Here is a 22,321-nt window from a genome sequence, read left to right on the forward strand (position 1 = left end):
CAGGCACATAACACTTACTAGCTTCATGACCCTGGGCAAGTCACTTAACCCCATTGCCTAACCAAAAAAAAAAAAAAAAAGAAAGAAAAAAAGAAAGAGAGTGCGTGAAGACCAACTATATGCAGTTTAGTGTAATAAACAACCTGGAAGGAGTTGGCTGGAGCCAGATTGAGAAGGGCTTTTAAACTTCAGAAGAGGTGCAAAATCAACCAGTAAAAACAACACGAGTAAAGAACACAAAGGAAACGAAGCCAAGAAATTACTGCAATGTCTAAGCTAAGAGTATTAGAAGGAACTATCTTTTGAAGAGCCCACCTAGAACAGGTAGTTTCTCCTTTTGAACCAGTGGACACATTAATAAAAGAAAAATATAATCAAAGGCTTGAGGTCCAGGCTGACATCATGCTCGTGTTAGATGAACTCAGTGCTGCAGGGGCAAGACGGCAGGGGCCTTTGCTTTACTCTATGTGACCACTCATCTCTGAACTGTGGGGATTAGGGAACGGGAAGGAATAAACAAAAATAAGCGAGGTTTCCACACACAGACTAGTTTGGGAGCAAAACTGAAGTACTGGAGCTTTTCTAAGGTTATCGAATGAGAGGGAACCCACTACTTCCCAAGGCATTCCGTTCCACACATGGACAGCTCTAATTTTACTAGAAAGTATTTTCCCTCTGGCATCAAGCTTAGATTTGCTTCTTTGCTATTCCACCCATTGTTCTTAGTTCTGGCCTCTGGGACCAAGCAGAATTGTTGCGATACACCCATCTACATGATAGCTCTTCAAATCCTCAAAAAATGCGGCTTTTTTTTTTGGCTCCGGGCTCTGCTTTTTCGAAGTCTTCTTTTCTCCAGGCGCCAGGAGTTTAGTTCAAGCACAGGTACTAGCAACAGTAGCGCCTTGATTCTATTTCTGCTACATTTGCGCCTTGACTTTTCAGGTTCCAGGCTGCAGCTCTCCTCTCTGATCTCGGGAACTTTTGTTTCGGGACCAGTTTCCAAGGGGACAGGAAAGCCAGAGTACCAGCCAGGCGGCCAATCGCTATGCTGAGGGATCAGAAGGCGGAGGGAAAGCGCGGGCCGAGGGGGTGTCTTTGCTGGTGACACCAGGCCGCTGCGGGGCCGCGGTTCCGAAGTTGCCCGCATTCACTCAGAGCAAGGGAGATGTTGCTCCTAGCGGTCAGCGGCCAGTGGGCCCCCCGGCTGCGGCTCGGCGGCGGCGGGACGAGGATTAGACCGTGGGCAGCGGCGGCGCTGCGGAGTCGCTGGGCCGCTCGAGATCCCCGGGAGTCTTCTGGCCTCAACCGCGCGCGCGCAGGCAGCGATCGGAGCGCACTCGCAGCACCCCCGGGATCGGCGCGAGGCCTCGCCCTCCGGGCGCCCCGCCGAGAACAGGTGCCGCCTCCGGCATCTTGGCCCGGGATGGGAGGAGAGGAGAGGGAGGGGAAGGGGGAGGGGAAGGGGGAGGGGGAGGGGGGAGGTTCCGGGAGTACACGGGGGCCTGGGGTTGTTCCCATTATCAGCTAGATCAGCGCTTTAAAAAAAAAAAAAAGAGGCCATGGGAGCCGCAAACGTGAGAGTCAGGTTTATAGGCGTGGAAGGCCTCGTGGGGCCCCGGGTCTGACGTCAGCCGGACACGTGTCGGTAAAATCCAGCGGATTAGATTAGAGGATGACCCTGGAGGCGGGACTGTTTACTCCTTTGCCATCTGTTGCCCTTGGGACCCACGTGTGACTTAGAAATTGTTTTCTTATTGTGGTTCAAAGACTTTTCAGATCCGTAGAAATAAATCCCGAAGCCATACAGACTTCTCTCCACTGTGTCTCGCCTCCTCCCTCCGTCCTGCTTTTTTGACAGTTGAGTGCACAGGCCAGAAAGCAGAATTTTAAAACAATTTGGGCCCAGAACTAGGGGGAGTAGAACTCCTCTACTCTGGTTTTCATACCATAGTTCTATTTTCTAATTAATGATTTCCATTTCCAGGAATTCCATTGTATGAAAGTTCATCTGTACAGATGTACCCTTACCTCCTCTAAGGTGCTACAATTGGATTTATTCTAATTGGATTGGGAGGTAAAGGGTTAAATAATAGGGAACTAGGGCAAGATTTAGATTTTGGAGAGATTTTAAATTTAATCTTACAGTCATAGGAAATGGGCTTCCCTGATTATATTTCAGTTTTTCTTATCAAGAAAAGTCATTGCCGTAATGTGCTGCAGCCTCCCGTTTTCCTGAAATTTAAAACAGTGTCAAGTAAAAGAGATGATAAGATGATTATGAAACATAGGATCTATCTATTGTATTTTCAAGGCCTTTAGGAAAGTTGTTTCCCTTCTATTCAAAACCAGTAACAAGATACTTATTTTTGGTAGTTTGACATTTCTAATTTGCTTTTTTCACTTACAAATAAGGAAGATACAGCTATTTACAACTAGAATTTAAAGGACGATCATTTCATGTCCCTCTTGATTTTTTGATCATAATCTGGGTTTTGTAGGTGCCCTTATATTTGGATTATTACCCTGTTCTTGTAGGTGTTGAACTTCCTTCTTTCTTTTTTGAAAATTCACCTCAAATTCTGTTTCTTACAGATATTTGTTATAGTGATTAAGCAAGTTTTTGGGGAGAACTTTGAAAAACACTTAAAATAATGAAAAGCTCTTCCAAAATGGCTAGTTAGTATGAACGGTTTTTAAAAATTGTGTAACATTACAATGTGTTCTAATCCATTAGGGAGCTTCTGGTGAATGTGTTAGATGTATTCATACTTGTGCCCATCCTGAACGATCAGAAGATGGAAGACTGATTTATACAGGGAATATGGCAAGAGCAGTATTTGGTATGTGATTAGAATTGGGATTTTGATTATTTGTAATTTAGGTACTCTTTCTTCATCCCATTGCTTAGAGAGGACTGTTGATAGGAATGGAATAAGGTGCTGGTTTAAATCTATGTTTTTTAAGATTTGTAAAGTTTTTAGTTTTATTTTTTTAAATCACTTAATAAGCATCTATTTTGTGTGTCAAGCACTATATTAAGTTCAGGGTATGTAAAACCAAAAATGAAAACAGTCCTTAGTCTGAAAGAACTTGCATTCTATCAAGGGAAACAGGCACACAAGTAAATATATATACAAAGCAATTTGGGGATGTGGCGCTAGTAGCTGTAGGGATCAGAAAAGGTCTTAGGTAGAGAAAAGGAAGGGGGCAAGGAAAGGGAAGGGAATAAGTATTTATTAAGTACCTACTCCGTGCCTTGACCTGTGCTAAACACTTTACAAATATTATCTCATTTGATCCTCACAGCAACCCTTTGAGGTAGATGCTTCTATGATCTCTGTTTTATATTTTAAAATATTTTATATTTATGAGGCAATTGAGGCAGACAGAGGTTATGTGATTTGCCCAGGATTACACAGCTAGTCAGTGTCTGAGGCTGAATTTAAACTCATATCTTCCCGATTCCAACTCTGGTGCTCCGTCCATTGCACCATCTAGTTTCCTTGAGGTAAGCATGAGACTTGAACTGAACTTTGAAAAGAGCTAGGGATTCTAAGAGGTAAAGGTAATGAGCAAGTACATTCCAAGCATGGGGGGATAGCCTGTGAAAAGGCTTGAATGCTAGAATTAGAATGTTGTATATGAGGATTAGGGAGCAGACCAATTTAGCCAGAATGTAGAATTCGTGAAGGGTATCATTGTCTAATAAGCCTGGAAAGGTAAGCTAGAACCAGATTGTCAAGAGCAGTAGTAGTTTGTACTCTCTCCTAATGACAGTAGGGAGATACTGGAGCTTTTTGAGTCAAGCGGCGATGTAGTCAGTCAGCAATCAATCAGCAGGCATTTATTAAGCACCTACTGTGTACAAAACTCTGTGCTAGGTGTTCCTAAGACCTGTGCTTTAGTAATATCTCTTTGACAGTTGCATGGAGGAAGAATTAAAGAGGGGAGAAACTAGAGATAGACCAATTACTGGTTAATACAGCAACTGGGGCTAGATATTAAGGGCTTCTTAGTAAACATCTATTAAGCACCTATGTGCCTAGGTACTGTGGAAGCTATGGGGATACAGACAGAGGTAAAAGACAGGGTCTGCCCTCAAGGAGCTAACAATCTAATTGGGGAGACAACAAACGCATGTATACAAACAAGCTACATTACACAATAAATAGGAAATAAGGAAGGCACCAGAATTAAGAGAGGTTGGGAAAGGCTTCATGTAGACGATGGGGCTTTAGTTGGGACTTAAAGAAACCAAGTGGAGATGAGAAAGAAGAGCATTCCAGGCATGAGGGACAGTCAGAGAAAATGCCTGGATCCAACAGCCAATTGTCTTGTTTGAGGAACAGTAAAGAGGCCAGTGTCACTGGGAAGAATACAAGGTGAGAAATAAAATGTAAGAGGACTGGCAAGGCAAAAGGGGGGCAGAGTATGTTATGAAAGGTTTTGAATGTGAAACAAATTTTGTATTTGATCCTGGAATCAATAGGAAGCCACTAGAGTTTATTGACTAGGAGGGTGATATGGTTGGACTTTTACTTTAGGAAAATTACTTTAGTTGATGAATGGAGAATGGATTGGAGTGGAGAGAAGCTTGAGGCAGGCAGACCCACCAGCAGGTTATTGTGTATTCCAGCTATGAAGTAATGAGGGTATGCATATCAGTGGTGGCAGTGTTAGGGGAGAGAAGAGAGTCTATTACAGAGATGTTACAAAGGTGATATCTGACAGGTCTTGGCAGCAGATTGGATATGGGGGTCAGAGATAGTAAGGAATTGAGAATGACACTTAGATTGGGAGCCTAAGGGACTGGGAGGATGTTGTTGCCCTCTACAGCAATAGGGAAGTTGAGGGTGAAGGGATAGGGTTAGGGGGAAAGATACCTAGTTCTGTTTTGAAGATGTTGAGTTTAAGATGTTTACTGGATTTCTAGGTTGAGATGTCTGAAAGACAGAGATACAAGATTGGAAGTTAGTGGAGAGGTTAGGTCAGGATAGCTAAATTTGAAAATCGTCAATGTAGAGATGCTAATGAAATCCCTGAGAGCTTATGAGATCACCTAGTGAAGTAGTAGAGGAAGAAGAGAAGAGGGCCCAGGACAGAACTCTGTGGGATACTTAAGCTTAGAGGATGTTTTGTGGATGAGGATCCAGCAAAGGAGACTGAGAAGGAGCAGTCAGGTAGGAAGACCTCCAGGACAGAGTAAGTAGTGTTCTGCAAACCTACAGAGAAGAGAATATCAAGGAGAATATGAACAGCAGTATCAAAGGCTGCAGAGAGGACAAGGAGAATGTAGACTGAGAAAGATGCAATTGGATTTAGCAGTTAAGGCATCATTGATAAACTTTGGAGAGAACAGTTTTGGTGGAATGATGAAGTCAGAAGCTGGATTTTAAGGAGTTAAGAGAGTGAGAGGAGATTAAAGTGGAGACACTTGATGTAGAAAGTCTTTTTAAGTAGTTTAACCACAAAGGACAGGAGAGATCTAGGATGACTGTGGAGATAGAAGGATTAAGTGAGGGTTTTTTTTGAGGATGGGAAGACCTTATAGGCAGTAGAGAAGAAGGCAGTAGACAGGGAGCAATTAAAAATAAGTGATAGAGTGAGGATGACAGAGAGTAATCTAGTGGAGGAGACGGATGGAATGGAGTTAATTGACCAGGAAGAGGGTGGCTTTGGTGAGGAGTAAAGGCACCTCATCATGTGAGATGGGGTGAAGGGAGAGATAATGGAAGAAGAGACATCAGTGTGATGTGAGATGAGGAAGAAGGGAAAAGAGTGAGCTCGTGGCAAATGGCCTCAGTTTTTTTTTTTTTTTTTTGTGAAATTAGAGGTAAGAACCTCATCTGAGAGGGTGGGGGAGTAGGAGCCAAGGGAAGTTTGAGGAGGGAAGAAAAGGCTTGCAAGAACTGCAGTGAAGACTGGGATAGTGAATTGATGAGGGAGTTATAGTAGGATTGCATAGTAGCAGTAAGGGGCCAGTTGAGATTTTGTAACACTAATTGTAGTGGACTCAATAGGAACAGTTGTATGATTTTCTTCATCTTTGTTCAGCAGCATGTGTGTAGGAGTGAAGATGGTTAATGGTGGGAGTGATCCAAGGCTGAGGCTTGGTGGGGCATAATCAGTGATATGATAAAGGGGCTAGGAATTCAAGAAAGGAGGACAGTGTAGTTTTGAGTTGGTTCATCAAGGGGCCACGATGGGGAAAAGAAGAAAGAGTGGTTAGTGCCAGGTTGATAGCCTGGGAGAGAATTGAGGAATCAAGAGATTGGAGATCATAGTGTGGGTGTACTACAGCAGTATGGTATTAGAACATGGAGCCATAAAGGTGGAAATATGATTTTTGTAAATATATTTTTAAAACAGTCCTTTCAGATACTTTCCAGGTAATTACATGCTTATAGTAATCACTTTTTTTGGGTGGGTGAATCCTGATGTTTTATCATGGAGATGTAAATGGGCAATATATTAAATATCAAAATTCAAAACCTTTCCAGATATTATTTAATGTCTTGTTTTGATGTTTCTGTACAAAATATAGGGATAGATGGTGATATACCTCTGTTTTGTAGTCAGCAAAAGGGAAGGATATGAGTGTGGGTACCCAGGAAAAATTTAAAGGGAAAGTCTTGTATTTGAGTTGGACTTTAAAAAGGATGAGTAGAAATTCAGGAAAGATGGGGAAGAAGGACAATTCTAAGCTGAAGGAACAGTGTGAACAAAAGTATTTATGTAGCAATGTGTGTTTAGGGGCAGAGAGTGTGGTCCAATCTGACTAGAGTATGGAGGAAAGCAATGTGAGATAAGATTAGAAAGTCTGGTTGGTACCAGATTGTAGAGGTTTTTGATTCCAAGAAAGATAACCTTAACCTTTACTTCATAGACAATAGTGTGTGGGGCAATGGCCACACTAGAATTAGAAGTTCAGAGGCTGAGTCAGAGATCAGAAAAGGTTTTATTCTTTCTCATGAGAAACGGCATAGCCCTCATCACTTGAGCAGCGACAGCCAGGGAGTGCAAAGTCTGTTAGTGGGGAACAAAGTTTTATACTCCTAAAGCGATAACTCCTCCCCATTCCTGAGCCCTTCTTCCCATTGGCTGGGTTTCAGGGTGCACAATCTAAACGCTGCTTTCTAAGAACCTTAGTACATAATATCCTTATTTGGAAATATTTGCCTAGAGACAAAGGATCGGGAAGACTTTTGATAACCATTTAGAAGTTCTACCCGGAGACAAAGGCGGTTAAGTTAGCAGTCTTTCGACGTTTTAACCTTGCTAGAGGAATTGGAGCACAGGTTACCTCTTGCAAGTTTTACTGCTTTGGGGGTACAGAGGGGATTTATAAGTTTTAGTACCGAGGAAACTTCATCTATCTCACACAATAGGGAGTCACTGAAGATTTTTGAACATAGAAATTACTTGACCAGATGTATATCTAAGAAAGATTTTTCTGGTTGAGTATAGATTATAGTGGGGGAAAAAGAGTGAAGATGGGAAGATCTGTGTTACTGCTATTGCAATAATTGAAGTAGGTAGAAATGAGAGTGTACCTTGGTTAGGCCAATACGTCTCTCAGATAGAATATACAACTAAGTACTAATGTATCATGTTAGGCTATCTGTTGGGCAAAGGATACATGAAAGAATATGTGTTATTTAAACTCTTAAGTGTCGTAGGCACTTAATAGAACTGCACATTCTATAGTAGTTGTTGATTTATGTTGGTGGAGGAAATTTCCTCATTGCAAGCTCTCTACACCAGAAAAATCATATGTTTGAGTCTGTCTGCTCTCCCTGCAACATACACACACACACACACACACACACACACACACACACACACGTGCCTAACTCAAATGCCACCGAAGTTTTTTCTGGGTTTCCATACCTCCGTTTTCAGTTGCAAATGACCCTCTTTTTTAGATTTTACATAACTAATGCACGCATATAATATTGTGTATAGCTCTCTGTGTTGGTGTCTCATCCCTTTATTAGATCTAAGTTCCCTGAGGGAAGAAATTGTGCTGTATCTAAACTTGTCCCTTCCCTGGTGCACAATCCTTTGCATGCAATAAATACTTAATAAATATTGTATTTGTAGCATCATGAGTTGGCACAAATGCATCCATATATCCAGGGATAGGGAACCTGCATCCTCGAGGCCACATGTGGCCTTCTAGGTCCTTGGGTGCGAGCTTTTGACTGAGTCCAAGTTTTATAGAACAAATCCTTTTATTAAGGGGATTTGTTCTGTGAAGTTTGGATTCAGTCAAAGGGTATTGGTTCAATACTCCTAGGAAATGGACCTATAGAGACCAAGTATTACAACACAGGTAAAAATTAAGACTTATCATTCATATCAGGAGGATCAGGTAATATGTTTTTGAGTTGTATAAACATAAGAAGATATAAGGGCTATGAAGCACACAATTCAAAACTGAGAAAAAAGGTAACATCACAAACATATTTTTGGGCCCTATGAAAAGTCCTTTGGACTGCTAAGAAGGCTTGTGCCAGGGTAGTGGTATTTGGAATGGAAAAGTAGAGATGAATTCAAGAGAATTGGGAGTAGCATTAATAGGACATGTTAACTGATGGGATATAAGAGGAAGAGTCAAAGGTAGCACCAGGGTTGTGTACATGGGAAACACAATTAATGTTGTTGCTATAGACAGAAATTGTAGATTCAGAAGGAAAAGCAGGGTCATGGCCAAAGATAAATGAGTTTGGTTTTGGACATGTTGAGTTTGAGGTACTTGTAGAGATGTGCTATAGGCAGTTGAAGATATAGATCTGGATCCCAGAAGAGAGCTCAGGACTAGAGGTAAAGATGTGGAAGTCTGCTGCATACATGTGATGGTTGATGTCTTGGGAAAGAGTGGGCCAAGGACAGACCCTTAAGAAACACAAATACAAATGGGTTGGGAAGAAGATAAAGAGCTAGAGAAGGTTTTGAAGAAGTAAGAAGTGAACTGGGGAAAATATGGTATCTGAAGCCAAGGAAGAACAATGTACCAGTGTTATAAAATATAAGGAAATTGAAAAAAGTGAGGACTGGAAAACACCATTGACATTGGCAATTAGGAAGTCTTTGGTGTTAGAACTGTCTCATTAGAGGGATGAGGATGAAAACTGAGTTCTAGAGAGATAATTGTATTTTATATCTCAGTTATAGAGATATAAAGAAGCCCAAGTATGGAAAAGGTCTGGAAATCCTAATTGAAATTTAAGTAAGCCTAGTAAGAATGTTTCTCTTTAATTTGCATGCCAGCACTCTTTAATCCATTTGTGTCAGAACATTGTCATAGAATGATCGTAAGTTTGAAGCTGAAGAGAAAGACTGACCATAACTACTGTCTATTAGGAGTAATGAGTAGTTATAAAAATAAATATGAGTACCTAAAGTAGTCTCTAGGGAGTCAAGCACTTGAATGAACAGTTAATGAGTTGAGGGGTTTTGAACTAATAGAAGTTATAAGATCCTAGATATAATGTTTTGCACATTAGAGATCTCCTACCCCTCCTCCCCCATTTTGAATGGATGAACGAATGAAAAAAAGCATTTATTAAATACTATGCTTCAGGCACATTTTGGTTTGGTAGACTTAACTTTGGCCTCACCTATCTTGCCACTGAGAACCTTCCCTCAAAGCTTGTGATGATTTGCCTATTTTTCTTTCTTTGTTCCATTCTCCTACGATGAATATACAAGTACATTAATATTGGTATGGGTAGAATATTTTATTTAGTATTAAAATTATTGAAATGTGAAATTGCAAGCTAGTGCATAATCCAAAAGATCCTGTAGTTTAACTATAGTAATTATCTGTTATTGAGTATGATTATAGAATTGAGAAGTCTGTTTCTTCCAAAAAATGATAATATGCTTTGCAATACACTTAACATACCCACACACACACAGAAATAACTCTCAGGAATAATTTAATATCTGGTAATTCAGGGGCAATTACTTTGAGGTCTCAAAGTAGCTTAAGATCTTTACTTTGGATACTTTAGATATATGAGTGCTGTTTAGTAGAATTCTGTTTGATAAAATGATAAAACCAATTTTTATTTCTTAATTTCTTAATTTTTTATTATTAACTTAGATCCTATAATAATTTGAATCCTTAATGATGAATAAGCTCTTAGGCAATTTTTGTCATATAAGATGAACAATTGAAAATGAGTGGGATAAATTGATTACTTTGTGCCTTAGAAAAACACTAACCAATTTTTGCTCTTTTTTACAAATTCAGGTGTAAAATGTTTCTCTTATTCGACAAGCCTGCTCAGCCTTGCATTACTCCCATACATGTTTGGACAAACTAATATTGAATTTGGAAGTCTGCCTCTGAAAATTGCGTTTTTTGGTGCTTTGGGAACTTTTACATTAATTACTCCTATGCTGCTTCACTTTATTACAAAGGGATATGTGGTTCGATTGTACCATGAAGCCAAGACAGACACTTACACAGCTATTACTTATAATGTTGCTCTTTTAGAAAAGAGAACAGTGTTTCATCAGAATGATGTAAAGGTTCCAGATATCAAAAGTATATTTACCTCATTTTATGCAAAAACAAAATCAATGCTTGTTAATCCAATGCTTTTTCCACATCCTCAAGATTATAACCATCTTATGGGCTATGACAAGCCTTTTACTTTTGACATTGAAGAATCCTATGAAAATAAATAGCATGGAGAAGATAAATGTGACCCTCTTTGCTGTTATGCACCTATTCAACTGTATGCTTTTTGTATCATTGTAAGGTAATAAATTATCTTTTTATTGTTAGTATCTTACTTTTAAAATGGTTGATTGGTTGTTGTCCTTCATTCTTGAAGAGGACCAAAATGACATCACTATGCTAGAGTCAAGTTAGAGTGTGTCCGACTGTGCCTGATCAGACCAATACAAGCTTGGAGTGCTCTGCCACAGGTTGGGCACAATCGTCCATGTGAGCATTTGGGGTGGATTATTTAAATTTGTGCATCTAGAGTTTCTTTTGAGCTGCTTCAATTCTGCTTTACTCATAGAGCACAGCACTTTCTTTGATGAGGGCATACCATACTGAGCGGTCCTGTGCCAGTGTCTCGCATGTGACATACATGATCAATTCCAAAGTTCTTAAGAGAGACTTTGAGAGTGTCCTTGTGTCGCTTCTTCTGATCACCATGTGAACACTTGCCTTGTGTGAGTTATCCATAAAATAGTCTTTCTGGCAAGTGTACATTTTGCATTAGAACAGTGTGGCCAGTCCATCGGAACTGCACTCTCTGAAGTCGAGTTTGAATGCTTGGCAGTTTAGTTCAAGAAAAGACTTCAGTGTCTGGTATCTTATCCTGGCAGGTGATCTTCAGAATCTTCCTAAGATAATTCAAATAGAAGCGATTCAGTTTCCTGGCATGGCACTGGTATACTGTCCAGGTTTCACAAGCGTACAACAATGAGGTCAGCACAACGGCTCTGTAGACCTTCAGTTTGGTAGTCATTCTAATACCTCTTCTCTCCCGCACTGTCGTTTGGTGCCTTCCAAACACTGAGCTGGCTCTGGCAATTCGTGAGTCAACTTCATTATCAAAGTGTACATCCCTAGAAAGTACACTACCAAGGTAAGTGAATTTATCCACAGCATTCAAAACTTCTCCATTTGCTCCGATGGTTCCATGTATGAATGGTGTGGTGGTGGCTGATGGAGCACCTGTGTTTTTTTGATGTTAATTGTTAGGCCAAAATTAGCACAAGCAGCAGAGAATCAATCCATACTTTGTTGCATCTCACCTTCAGGGGTGCATTGGTGCACAATCATCTGCAAACATGTACCAACACTCCCTCCACTTTGGTCTTGGCATTATGGGCTAAAGACCTATGGTGCATCTCAACTACTCAGTGCTGATAGAGCCACATTGATTAGTGAAATGGACATGATCGTAGAGAGATGGGCTGAACACTTCCATAGTATTCTCAACAGACTATCGTAAATGCTGAAGCCATTGACAATTTGCCTCAGATTGAAGTCAATCCCTCCCTAGCTGAAGTTCCAGCTGAAGAAGAAGTTTTGAATGTTATCAGGTTCCTTTTGTGTGGCAAAGTACCTGGTGCTGATTCTATTCCAGCTGAGATTTACAAAGTAGGGGGGTCCATTTCTCATACAAAAGCTGAGTTCAAGGATGCCTCCATTGTCCATCTCTATAAAGGGAAAGGAAATAGTGTCCTGTGATAATCAAAAGGGCTTCTCTCTCTCTCTTAGTTATTGCTGGAAAGGTTCTTGCCAGAGTCCTCCTTAATAGGCTGATCCCTTCACCTGGGAGGTGGTCATGTACCTGAGAGCCATTGTGGCTTCAGAAAAGGCCAAGGAACAAGTAATGATGTTTGCTCCCTGACAACTCCAGAAGAAATGCCAGGAGTAGAACAGAGGTCTGTACACAATATCTGTAGATCTGACCAAGGCCTTTGATACTGTTATTTGTGGGGGCCTATGGAAAATTATGTCAAAATTTGGTTGCTCAGAGAAGTTCATCATTATTGTACATCAATTTCATGATGACATGCTTGCCCAGGTTCTGAATAATGGACAATGCTCTTCTGCTTTCCAAGTCACCAGTGGAGTGAAACAAGACTGTATGCTTGCTTCCATGCTTTTTAGTGTGATGTTTTCAGCCATGTTGTCAAGTGCCTTCAATGAGGATGAACTTGATAAACATCAAGGTCAGCTACTGCACTGATGGTAAATCTGACTTGTAAAATAATATTGTAATAAAGAAAAATGTGAAACATTTGAAGCCTTATAAAAAACAATGTTAACTTAAGTTATTTAGAAAGAATTTTTATTGAAACCTAGATTTTTTAAAAAATTGTGAACTTCACAAACCAAAAAAAAGTTTCCATCTACAAAGTAGAACAGAGATTTAAATGTGAAACTGTTACATATTGTTTGCAAAACCAGATATGCCAAAAATGAGAACTTTGTAGATTATGTGATGCCTCCTCAAACCTTTCCCTTTCAATTATACTATTTTTAAGGTTTAAACATGATTTACATACATCTTATTAGATCTTCACAATGATCTTAGGAGGTCAGTTCCCCTCTTTTTTTATACATTTCTGATGACATCCTTTATGTTGCTTCTGTACAATTCTTCTCTAGTGATGTGCTGTCTCCTCATGCCCACCAGGTACCCCTCAGTTATCCTTAGGTGATCCACAACTTTAATTCTTCAGAGACTGTGTTGTTCCATGACAGTCAACAGCAAAGGGTATTGCTGTTAGAAAGTTGCCTTTTTGCTTTCAAGTTGAAGCTTAGGAATCATCAAAACTACTGTGTAATTCCTCTAGGGAATACAATCCATTCTGCTTCATTCTGGATCTGGTACCATCCATGCACGGTGTCTGGCCAGAATATATGTAATGATAGATCAACTCTGCTTGTCTATTCCGTGACATGTCATAATCTGAACAATAGACATTCAATTGTTTTTCCCTGCATGTATAATCATCTTGAATTCTTGAGTGATAAGCTCATTTAGGAGGTGTAGAAATGTTCATGTGCTTGAAGCAATCCACAAGCAATTAATGAGCACCTACTGTGTACTCGGTGCTAGGAATATGAAAGACACAGTCTCTGTTTTTAGAGAACTTACACTCTGCTATGGGAGTTAAACGTGTTCATCAGTACTGGATATAGAGTGATGAGGGAAATCAGGAAAGGCCCTTTGAAAGAAGCAGTTACTTGAACTAAGCTTTGAGGGAGGTTAGTTCCAAGAGACAAAGGTAAGGAAGAAAAGTATTCCAGGTAAGAGGGATGGACTGCAAATCCATAAAGGTGGGAGATAGGATATCAGGTATGGAGAACACAAGTGAACACTTTAGCGGGAGTACAGAGTGTATGAGGGGGAATAATGTGGAATCAGCTTGACAGAAAAGGTGGGAGCCAGATTGTGGAGGACTTTAAGTGGAAAACAAGAGTTTGAATTTTATCCTAAAGTAAGGCTTTCTAATCTGGGACACACATACATGTCTCCAGGGGATATGGAAAGTTGTCAAGAGGGCACAAGGAAAGAAAAGAAGAATATGTACTGAATAAAGCTTTCTGAAAAAAATATTTTTGTGCATATTTCCTTTTATATTAAATAGGGTACAGGGACCGAAGAAAGTTGGCTGCAACAATCATACAGAAACCTCAGTATATCGAGGATGTAACCATTTATAAGGAATCTCCCTTTTATACTCTGCTGGACATCCTTTGTAACAGCAGCAAACAATTTAGACAAGTATAATTTGTGTTTTATACATTTCTTGATTATGGTAAGTAGGTGGTCACTAAAATTATTGCTGTTGCATCTTTCAAAGAATCTGATTCTGATATGCATGGACCTTCTTGGAAAAGTCTTTAAGATGGCATTTTCCTTACCGAATTAAATGTTTTTTAAATAGTTAATAAGCATAATGAGGTCTTGTATTCTCTATACCCTTTGGTAGGTTGTGTGACTTTAAAGATTTGTTTTGCTGTAGAATATTGCTTGTGAAAGCTTGCCTATTGCCTTCTTATTACTTCTGTGGATTATACTCACAAAAATTATGTAGAGATGAGAAATAGACTTACGGGTTGGGAGTTATTGATATTTTGTGGTAATAAGTCTATTTCCCCCTCACCTCTGGTGTTCTCTAAATAAATTTGAGAATCAGTGCCCTCGAAATTATATCCAACCCAGTGCTTCTCAGCATGTTATGTAGTATGTTATATTTAGTATGTTATCTAGTTAGTTGCTCTTCCTATCCAGTTGCATCTACATATCTTTATTTTCTGTTTCCTTCTTGAGAACTTTTTTATTTAAATGTACTTATTTTATGTAGCTAATTCCTTGAAAAGATACTTAAGGTTTTGTTGTTTGTTTCTTGCCATGTTTCTAAAAATAAAGTAAGATTTTGGCATTTAAAAGTCACAATTACTTCATTATTAGGTCTCAAAAAGACTGTTTAACCCAATTTGCTCTGACTCGAATGCTTTCTCAAGCCTGAAGGTGGACACAAGAAGCAGAGCCAGGCTTTCTCATAAGTACTTAGCTAGGTATGTTGTCTGTCCTCAGCAGTTAAAACTATGTAGGACAATGAATTGTTCTTTTCCACATTCTCTGGCCACTGTCCAAGGTCATAGGATTTAGAGCTGGAAGAAACCTTAAAGATCATTTAATGATTCTACTCCAACCTCCTTTATAGGATGAAAAAACTGAGGACTAGAGAAGTAAAACTAATTGTCCAAGGAATAAAGAGAAATTAAAACCATCACTGCCTGTCTAATGTGATTGATAGTTCAGAGAGCTGGTACTATTGGTGAAATGAGGGAGTGGGCACAGTCTCCTTTTCTTAAAGCAAATTGCCCAATTCTTGCCTTGCCCAATTTCTCTCTTCTACAAAATTTCTACATGCAGTTGTGACTATTAATTTTTTTCTGGTAATGGGAAAGATTTTTCTTTTTTAAAGCTCAGATCACTATTATTTTTAACATTTAGTTTCACTAGATTTGGTGAACTGTTGCGTTAGGGTTTTTGCACATTCATTGTTAAGTGGCTGTTCTTTGTATATATAAAGATGACGAGCAAATATGTAGGCATTTATTTCCTTCCCTCTCATCTTACAGGAATTGCTTACTGGAAGGCAGTACAAATACTGAGAATCAGAAAAACAGGAAATAAAATTGAATAGGAAGCCAGAAATCATGTGACTTATGACTAAGTCAAACTTTTTCTTCTTACAACCGGACAGGAAACAATAAGATACTAATTCACTGCTCTTCTATTTTCGTTTTGAAAGCTTTAAAAGATACTTAATTATGCTTCAGATTGTGTTTTTCTCCACCCTGTTAACTTTCACATTCATTGAGTCAGTGAAAAATAGGTGGACCTGCAACACCTCAGATGGAGAGATAACATACTCTTCCTGTGGTAAGTGTACTACAAGCTTCAGCCTATCAATTGTTTTGATTGTGAGTTTTCCCAAGAACAATATTTAGGCACTTACAGGGTCAGAGATGGCAAATGCTTTTTGGAGAAAAGGACTGCCTGTTAATTGTACCAGCAACCCCTAATCCTGGCTTTAAGGAAGTTCCTGTCCTTTACATGAGACTATTTTTTCTAATTTATGTTATGTTTGACCCTAAATGATAATTCCCCTCCCCCCTTCTCCCCCACTCCATCCTCCAGTGGTCACCACCTTACTGTATCTTGAGCTCAGTTCAAGATTCCATCCCATCACTATAATAATTGCCTGCTGTTATTTTCCACCATCCCTCCCCAACTGATAGGTTTCTGTGTTCTCCAGTGTCACTGACATGGTGGAAACACAGCTAGTTCTCCACCATTCTTGATTTCTGAGCTGGGCTAGGGTTTCTAGAGGCTCTATGAACCTTCTCACAATCCCTAATTTGGTTACTATCCTTGTTTTTTGCCCTCCCCATTTTCGGAGGGTGAAGAAAAGAATTTAGGTGTTTTATAGAGAAACAAACTTGACAAACTCTCTCTAACCATTGCAAGCATCCTGACTGGCCACTTTCCCTTGGCTTTGTCACTGACCCTGAAGGTGACACTTGAATGCTTCTAGGGATGGGTCTTCCTGAGGCAACTCATTCATTCTATTTGTTGATAGCTCTAAATTGTGAGGAAATTTTTCCTTACATTGAGTTGAAATATACTTCCTAAAAAAAAAAAAAAGAAATATACTTTCTATAATTTTCACCCACTGGTTCTAGTTCTGCCCCAAATAGACAAATAGAACAAGCCTAGTTCTCCTTCTTTATGGCAAATATTCAAACATTAGAATACAGGCAGCTCTTTAAGATTGTAAATTGTAAAGGAGGTAGTGACCTACATTGTTAGAGGGTGTTTTCTCACCCAGGAGTTCCCTAATTATGAAATCACAGGTCCATTCCTTATCCCTGTTCAAATTCACGTCTTTCCTAGGTCTTCTTTTCTCTAGGCTAAACATCTCCAATTCCTTCAGTTGACCCTTTTCCTTTGGCAGGGTTTCCAATGCCTTCATTGTCCTGACTATCTTGCTCTGCATAGGCTCTGACTTACCTGTTATAAAATTTGATGTCCATAACTAGATGAAATGCCCCAGATGTTCTGCCTAGGCCAAAATATAGACATCTCTTTGGCTCTGGGCTCTGTGCTTCTATAATTGCAGCCTAGGATTTCCTTAGCTTGTTTGGCTGCTGACTCTTAGAATCATAAAATCTAGAGATGAAAGTGATGTTGACAGTGAGGCAGCTGGGTTTTGCTACCTCATTCTCAGAAATTTTCTGGTTTGGGGGCAGGGGACAAAGAATAGAATGAATGTTGGGCCTGGGATCAGGAAAACCTGAATTCAGATCCTGCCTCAGACACTACCTTTGTAAACCTCTGTACCTCAGTTTCCTTACTTGAAAAATGGCAATAATAATAGCACTTAACTAAGAGTGGTGGTAAAGTTCAAAGACGGTAACATATCCAAAATGTTTTGTAAACTTTGAAGCACAATACAAATGATAGCTATTATTATTGTTATTATTATTATCATTACCATCTTAAAGATCATTTGGTCCAAACCCCTTATTTTATAGCTGAGGAAAACAAGGTCCAGAAAAGTGAAACTTAAAACAAGTAAATAGCAGAACTGATATTTGAGCCCAGGACCTCTGGAACAGAATACACTAAAATTTATAGATATTTTTTACATGACCTGCTTTCTGGCCACATATTCTGTCTCTTATATGTGCATAGTATAAGACTCTCACAGAATCAAAGAGTTTGAAGGACCTCAGAGGCCATATACAACCTATACATGAAAGAAGTCTCCCCTGAGACATACTAATAAGTGATGAGACAATTTTTGCTTGAAAAATTCTAGTAAGGGGGATTAGGCAAATATCTTTCCCTAGATCACTTCCTGAAGCAGGCCATTAGATAGTTCCAATTGTTAGGAAAATTTTCCTTGTATAGGTATTGACCTGTTTACATCTTCTCATCTTATCCTCAAGGCAATGAGTTATTCTACTCCACACTGTCTTATTAATCACCACCTTTTTTAATCCCTCCCCCTTAGCATACTCCAGAGAAATAGAAGCTAAGTCTAGAATGACAAAGGAGAAGAAAAAGAGACATCATTGAAGGTCTTCATCTGTGAATATCATGACAGATGGACAAATACCTCGCTAAAATCTAGATGTACTATATTTGTTTATAGCAATGTTCAATTAACCTAGAGAATAAGTGATTATGACAAATTGATAGAAATGGAATCCACATTTTATAAAATTAACTAGGAAGACACTATTAGTTTTCTCTGTTTTATAAAGGAGTAAATGGGGCTAGAGAATTATGTGAATTATCTGCCCAAGATTCCTCAGCAAATTAGTGGCAGGGCCAAACCTGAAACCCAGTTCTTTTGGCTCTAAGTGGTTGAATTCAGTTCATCCACTAGATGGAATTTTTAAAGTGTTAAGTGAGTGCTATTTCTTCTCTCCAATTAAGAAAAGGGTCAAAGTGCAAAGCAGACTATACATCACTACACTCTTGTCCTCTAGGAGTAGCCTAACCCTGGCTCTGACTTGTATTGGCCCCACAAGCAAAAGAAACTCAAAGTCCTTATGCATGCAGGCAAATTTGACTTTATAATGTTACTGAGATATGGTAGAATAAAAGACCATACATGGATTATGGCTCTGGATGGGTATATTCTATTCAAAAGAAATAGGATAGGTAAAGGGAGGGGATTTAGCATTTATATTTAAAAGATATGCTTATGTGAGGAAATTCAGGAAAAAGAAGGATACATGGTGGACATCACTTGAGTAAAGACAAATAGAAGGAAAAACAAAAGTGCTTTTTATCATTAGAATATACTATAGATTATGTGGAGGACTGACAAGGGGATATTGTATTTTCAATCAGATTTTCATGAACAGAGAGGACTTGGTTATTGGAGGAAGAGGTGATGGGAACTCTAGGTGGGGAAGGGGAGAAATGATAGAGGCTAGATTGGGGGTAGAAGTGGGGTATAGGGACTAGAGAGAGGATAACCAAAAAAAGGAAAAAGAATAGAAAACCATCAAAACATTTTTAAAATATGCAGAATAATATACTCAGATTTTTCTTCAAATCACATAAATCTCTCATCTTTTAAAATGTGTAGAATAAAACAGAAGGAAGTCCGGAAGGAATCAAAGTAGGACAGCTTTGAAAGTTACATTTTTAATTCATTATATATGTGTGTGTGTATATATATTTTAAATTGAACTCTATATTATAGAAATCAACAATGTCAGGAAAAATCATCTTTTTCCATTCTACTCTGTATATGGTGAAGTCCATTTGGTGTTTATAAACTCAGAAGAAAATGATGTAAAAAAAAAGAAAGTAGATGTTTAAAACAAAGGAAGGTAAACAGACTTTCTCCCTGTCCAGAAAGAAGTTTCAAGCTTCCATGAAGCCTTTTAGTCCAAAAAGAGAAAAGGAGGATTAGTCTGGTATGGAGTTTCAGCAACAGTTTCTGTTCTATTCCTCTGTGCCTAAATGGTCCCCAAAGCCTTTTTCCCAGAATTCAGAATCCTCTCTTTGTGGTCCCTGAACTTTTTTTCTCTCAGTTTCACAAAGCTTTTCATGATCTCCCCATTTCAAGTTCTCTGTGCCTTCTATCTGGCCTGTTATTCTTTAGCCCATGATATTGCTTTCTATTTAATTACTCAAGGGACTTGTTTGCTTCTCATAAAGGGATCACCTCATAAAGGGCTCCAATTTTATAGTTAATTTAACACTGAATTATCAGTCCTTTCCCCCTCATTAGATACTTGGTTTCCAGAAGCAATTCCCTTCACGTATATTAATTTTATCTGATTTAGCAATATTTTCATAGAAGCAATGACAAAAATAAATTAAATGTATGCTTTCCATGTATCTTGTACAAAAGAATAATGAAATGAATAAGCTAAATAAGGTAAAAAATAACAATGGTTATTTATTTGAATGGATTGATTCCAACATGGAATAGTCATTGGAAAAACCATTTGGGTTTGTCTTCCTTTAAAAGATGGGAAACAGAGCCACTTATTCACTCAATCATCCATCCATCCATCCATCCATCCATCTATCCATCCATTCAACCAGCATTTGTTACTTATCTACTTAGCTGACAGTACACTTCCATTTAAGACCAGGAAGCACGGAATTGAAATAGGTCCTAGGGAGTATGAAAAGGCATAGATAAAAATAAAAGTCCAACTCTGGAGTAAATCATGTTGTGAATAAGATTTTTCAAACCATCCTTAACTGTCTCTGAACTCTTCTCACAGTGAAGTTTTCAATTTAAAGACTTGCTGGGTGGGCATCTGGGTGAATCTGGGAACTTAAAAAGTTGTACTGATGAGAGGCAATTTTTAGTAATCTACTGGCATGTCTTTATTCCATTTAGATGACAAGAAGCCCATACCGACAATAAATGTTACACCCTGTTTTAATTGGAAACAGACTAAAGGATATTTGTCTTTATACTATGTCCCACGTAAGTCCACCTCTTATGTTGTCTTTGAGTCAAAAGGGTACAAGAGACATCCTTGGTGATGCTTATAGTCCAAATTGTGCCATTAAAATATTTTAAAGTTTTGACACATACTTAATTTTCACTGTTTTTAGGCGTAAATTACTAGTTTAACAGTGAGCCAAAAGCAATAGTAAGAATGAAAATAATTTATTTTGAGATCTAGAGACTTGTAAGATCTTAAAGTTAGAAGGGAGCCCAAAGATTCAATTCCTTCTTACATTTTTAATCCCTTCTTCAATTCAATTCATTTTAATTCAGTTTGAGTCTGTTCATTTAATAAACATTTATTAGATGCTACTATGGGTAAAGCACTCCTCAAGGAGCATATATTCTATTGAGGATGGATATAACATATACCCAGATAAGTAAACATACAAAATAATTTCAAGAGGGAGATCAGGAAAGGCCTTGTGTAGGAGATAGCAACTGAGTTGTATTTGAAAGGAAAATAAGGATTCTAAGAGGCAACTGTGAGGAATGTATTCTAGATGTGGGGAAATACCTATGCAAAAGTATATTAGTAGGAAATGAGATGTTGCATATAGGAAATAGCTAGCAGGTGAGTTTGTCTGAGACAAGAGGTGTGTGTAAGAGAGTGATGTGAAATATTACTGGAAAGGCTAGTGAGAAGTCATATTGTGAAGAACTTTGCATGGCAGATTGAGAATTTTGTATTTTATCCTAGATTCAGTAAGTACTCAAGATTTTTGAGTAGAGGAGTGACATGGTAAGAACAATGTTTAGGAATATAAACTTGGCAGCTGTGTGGAGGATACTTTAGAGAGAGGAGAGAATGGAAGCAGATTGACCAATTTAGAGGATATTATAATGGTCAATCAATCAGGTCAATTAATTAATTAATTAACTAATTAATTAGTTTCTATGTGCCAGGTATCATGCTGGTTACTGGGGCTCCAAAAACAAAGAATGAAACAATTCCCATTCTTTTTTTTTTTTTAATTTGGTTAGACAGTGGGGTTAAGTGACTTGCCCAGGGTCACACAGCTAGTAAGTGTTATGTGTCTGAGGTTGGATTTGAACTCAAGTCCTCCTGACTCCAAGGCCGGAGCTCTATCTACTGAGCCATCTAACTGCCCTCCAACTTAGATTTAAGGAAGAAATATATTGAGGACAGAAGCATACCAGGTAATGGAGGACAAATATGAAAATTCCTGGGAAAAGAGTGTAATGAATGCTAAACCTCAGAATGGAACCAAACCTGGTGAGGGAAGCTAAGCTTACCAAAAAGTATTTTTTTCTAAAGCTATATTAGGAAAAGAAGGAAGATAAAAGAAGAGATAGAACTTTTGCTTGGGAATAGATGGGGCAATGATAACTGATAACAGAAGGAAAATAGAGCTGCTCATCTTATTTTATTTCAGTTTTCACTGAAAAGGAGAATGACCTTTGTGCCAGAAATAGCAGAATAAAATGACTAATGGAGAGTGGATACCCAAGATTAGTAAAGAGATAGTAAGAGAGCACCTAGTTGCCCTTATTGAATTCAAATCACCTGGCTCAGATGGACTACAGTCTCAGGTCCTGAAGAAATGAGCAGATGTAATCAATTAGTCAATGTTAGTAATACTTGAAAGCACACGGAAAACAAGAGAGGTACCACAAGATTGGAGAAAGTCAAATGTCCCAATATCTTTTTTTTTTTAGTTTAAATTCAATTTTATTTTATTTTCCCATCTAAATTGTTTTATTCTCCCCTTTCCCCTCCCCCTTCTCCACGCATTGA

At 38.7% G+C, this 22,321-nt stretch overlaps 2 protein-coding genes across 4 annotated transcripts in view; both read left to right on the forward strand.

The window, feature by feature from the left end:
• The first annotated feature begins 1,065 nt into the window (after positions 1–1,065).
• On the forward strand, positions 1,066–10,817 carry LOC114053712 (transmembrane protein 70, mitochondrial-like). Its single transcript, XM_027876842.1, has 3 exons — positions 1,066–1,396; positions 2,735–2,840; positions 10,262–10,817. Exons 1-3 carry the CDS (start codon positions 1,166–1,168, stop codon positions 10,699–10,701), a joined length of 777 nt encoding a protein of 258 aa, XP_027732643.1. The 5' UTR covers positions 1,066–1,165; the 3' UTR covers positions 10,702–10,817.
• A 4,903-nt stretch (positions 10,818–15,720) lies between these two features.
• LOC114053699 (lymphocyte antigen 96-like) overlaps positions 15,721–22,321 on the forward strand; it is a 90,348-nt gene continuing 83,747 nt past the window's right edge. Inside the window, exons 1-2 of one of the 3 annotated variants that reach the window (XM_027876820.1) lie at positions 15,731–15,947; positions 20,449–20,538. In XM_027876820.1, coding sequence (XP_027732621.1) covers positions 15,836–15,947; positions 20,449–20,538 — 202 coding nt within the window. In that variant the 5' untranslated portion in view covers positions 15,731–15,835. Of the gene's footprint in view, positions 15,948–20,448; positions 20,539–22,321 lie in introns of all 3 variants that reach the window. The other 2 variants (XM_027876818.1, XM_027876819.1) reach the window with 2 other exon arrangements.

This window comes from Vombatus ursinus, unplaced genomic scaffold (assembly GCF_900497805.2).
Source record: "Vombatus ursinus unplaced genomic scaffold, bare-nosed wombat genome assembly UNPS02014812.1, whole genome shotgun sequence".
Lineage (NCBI taxonomy): Eukaryota > Metazoa > Chordata > Mammalia > Diprotodontia > Vombatidae > Vombatus > Vombatus ursinus.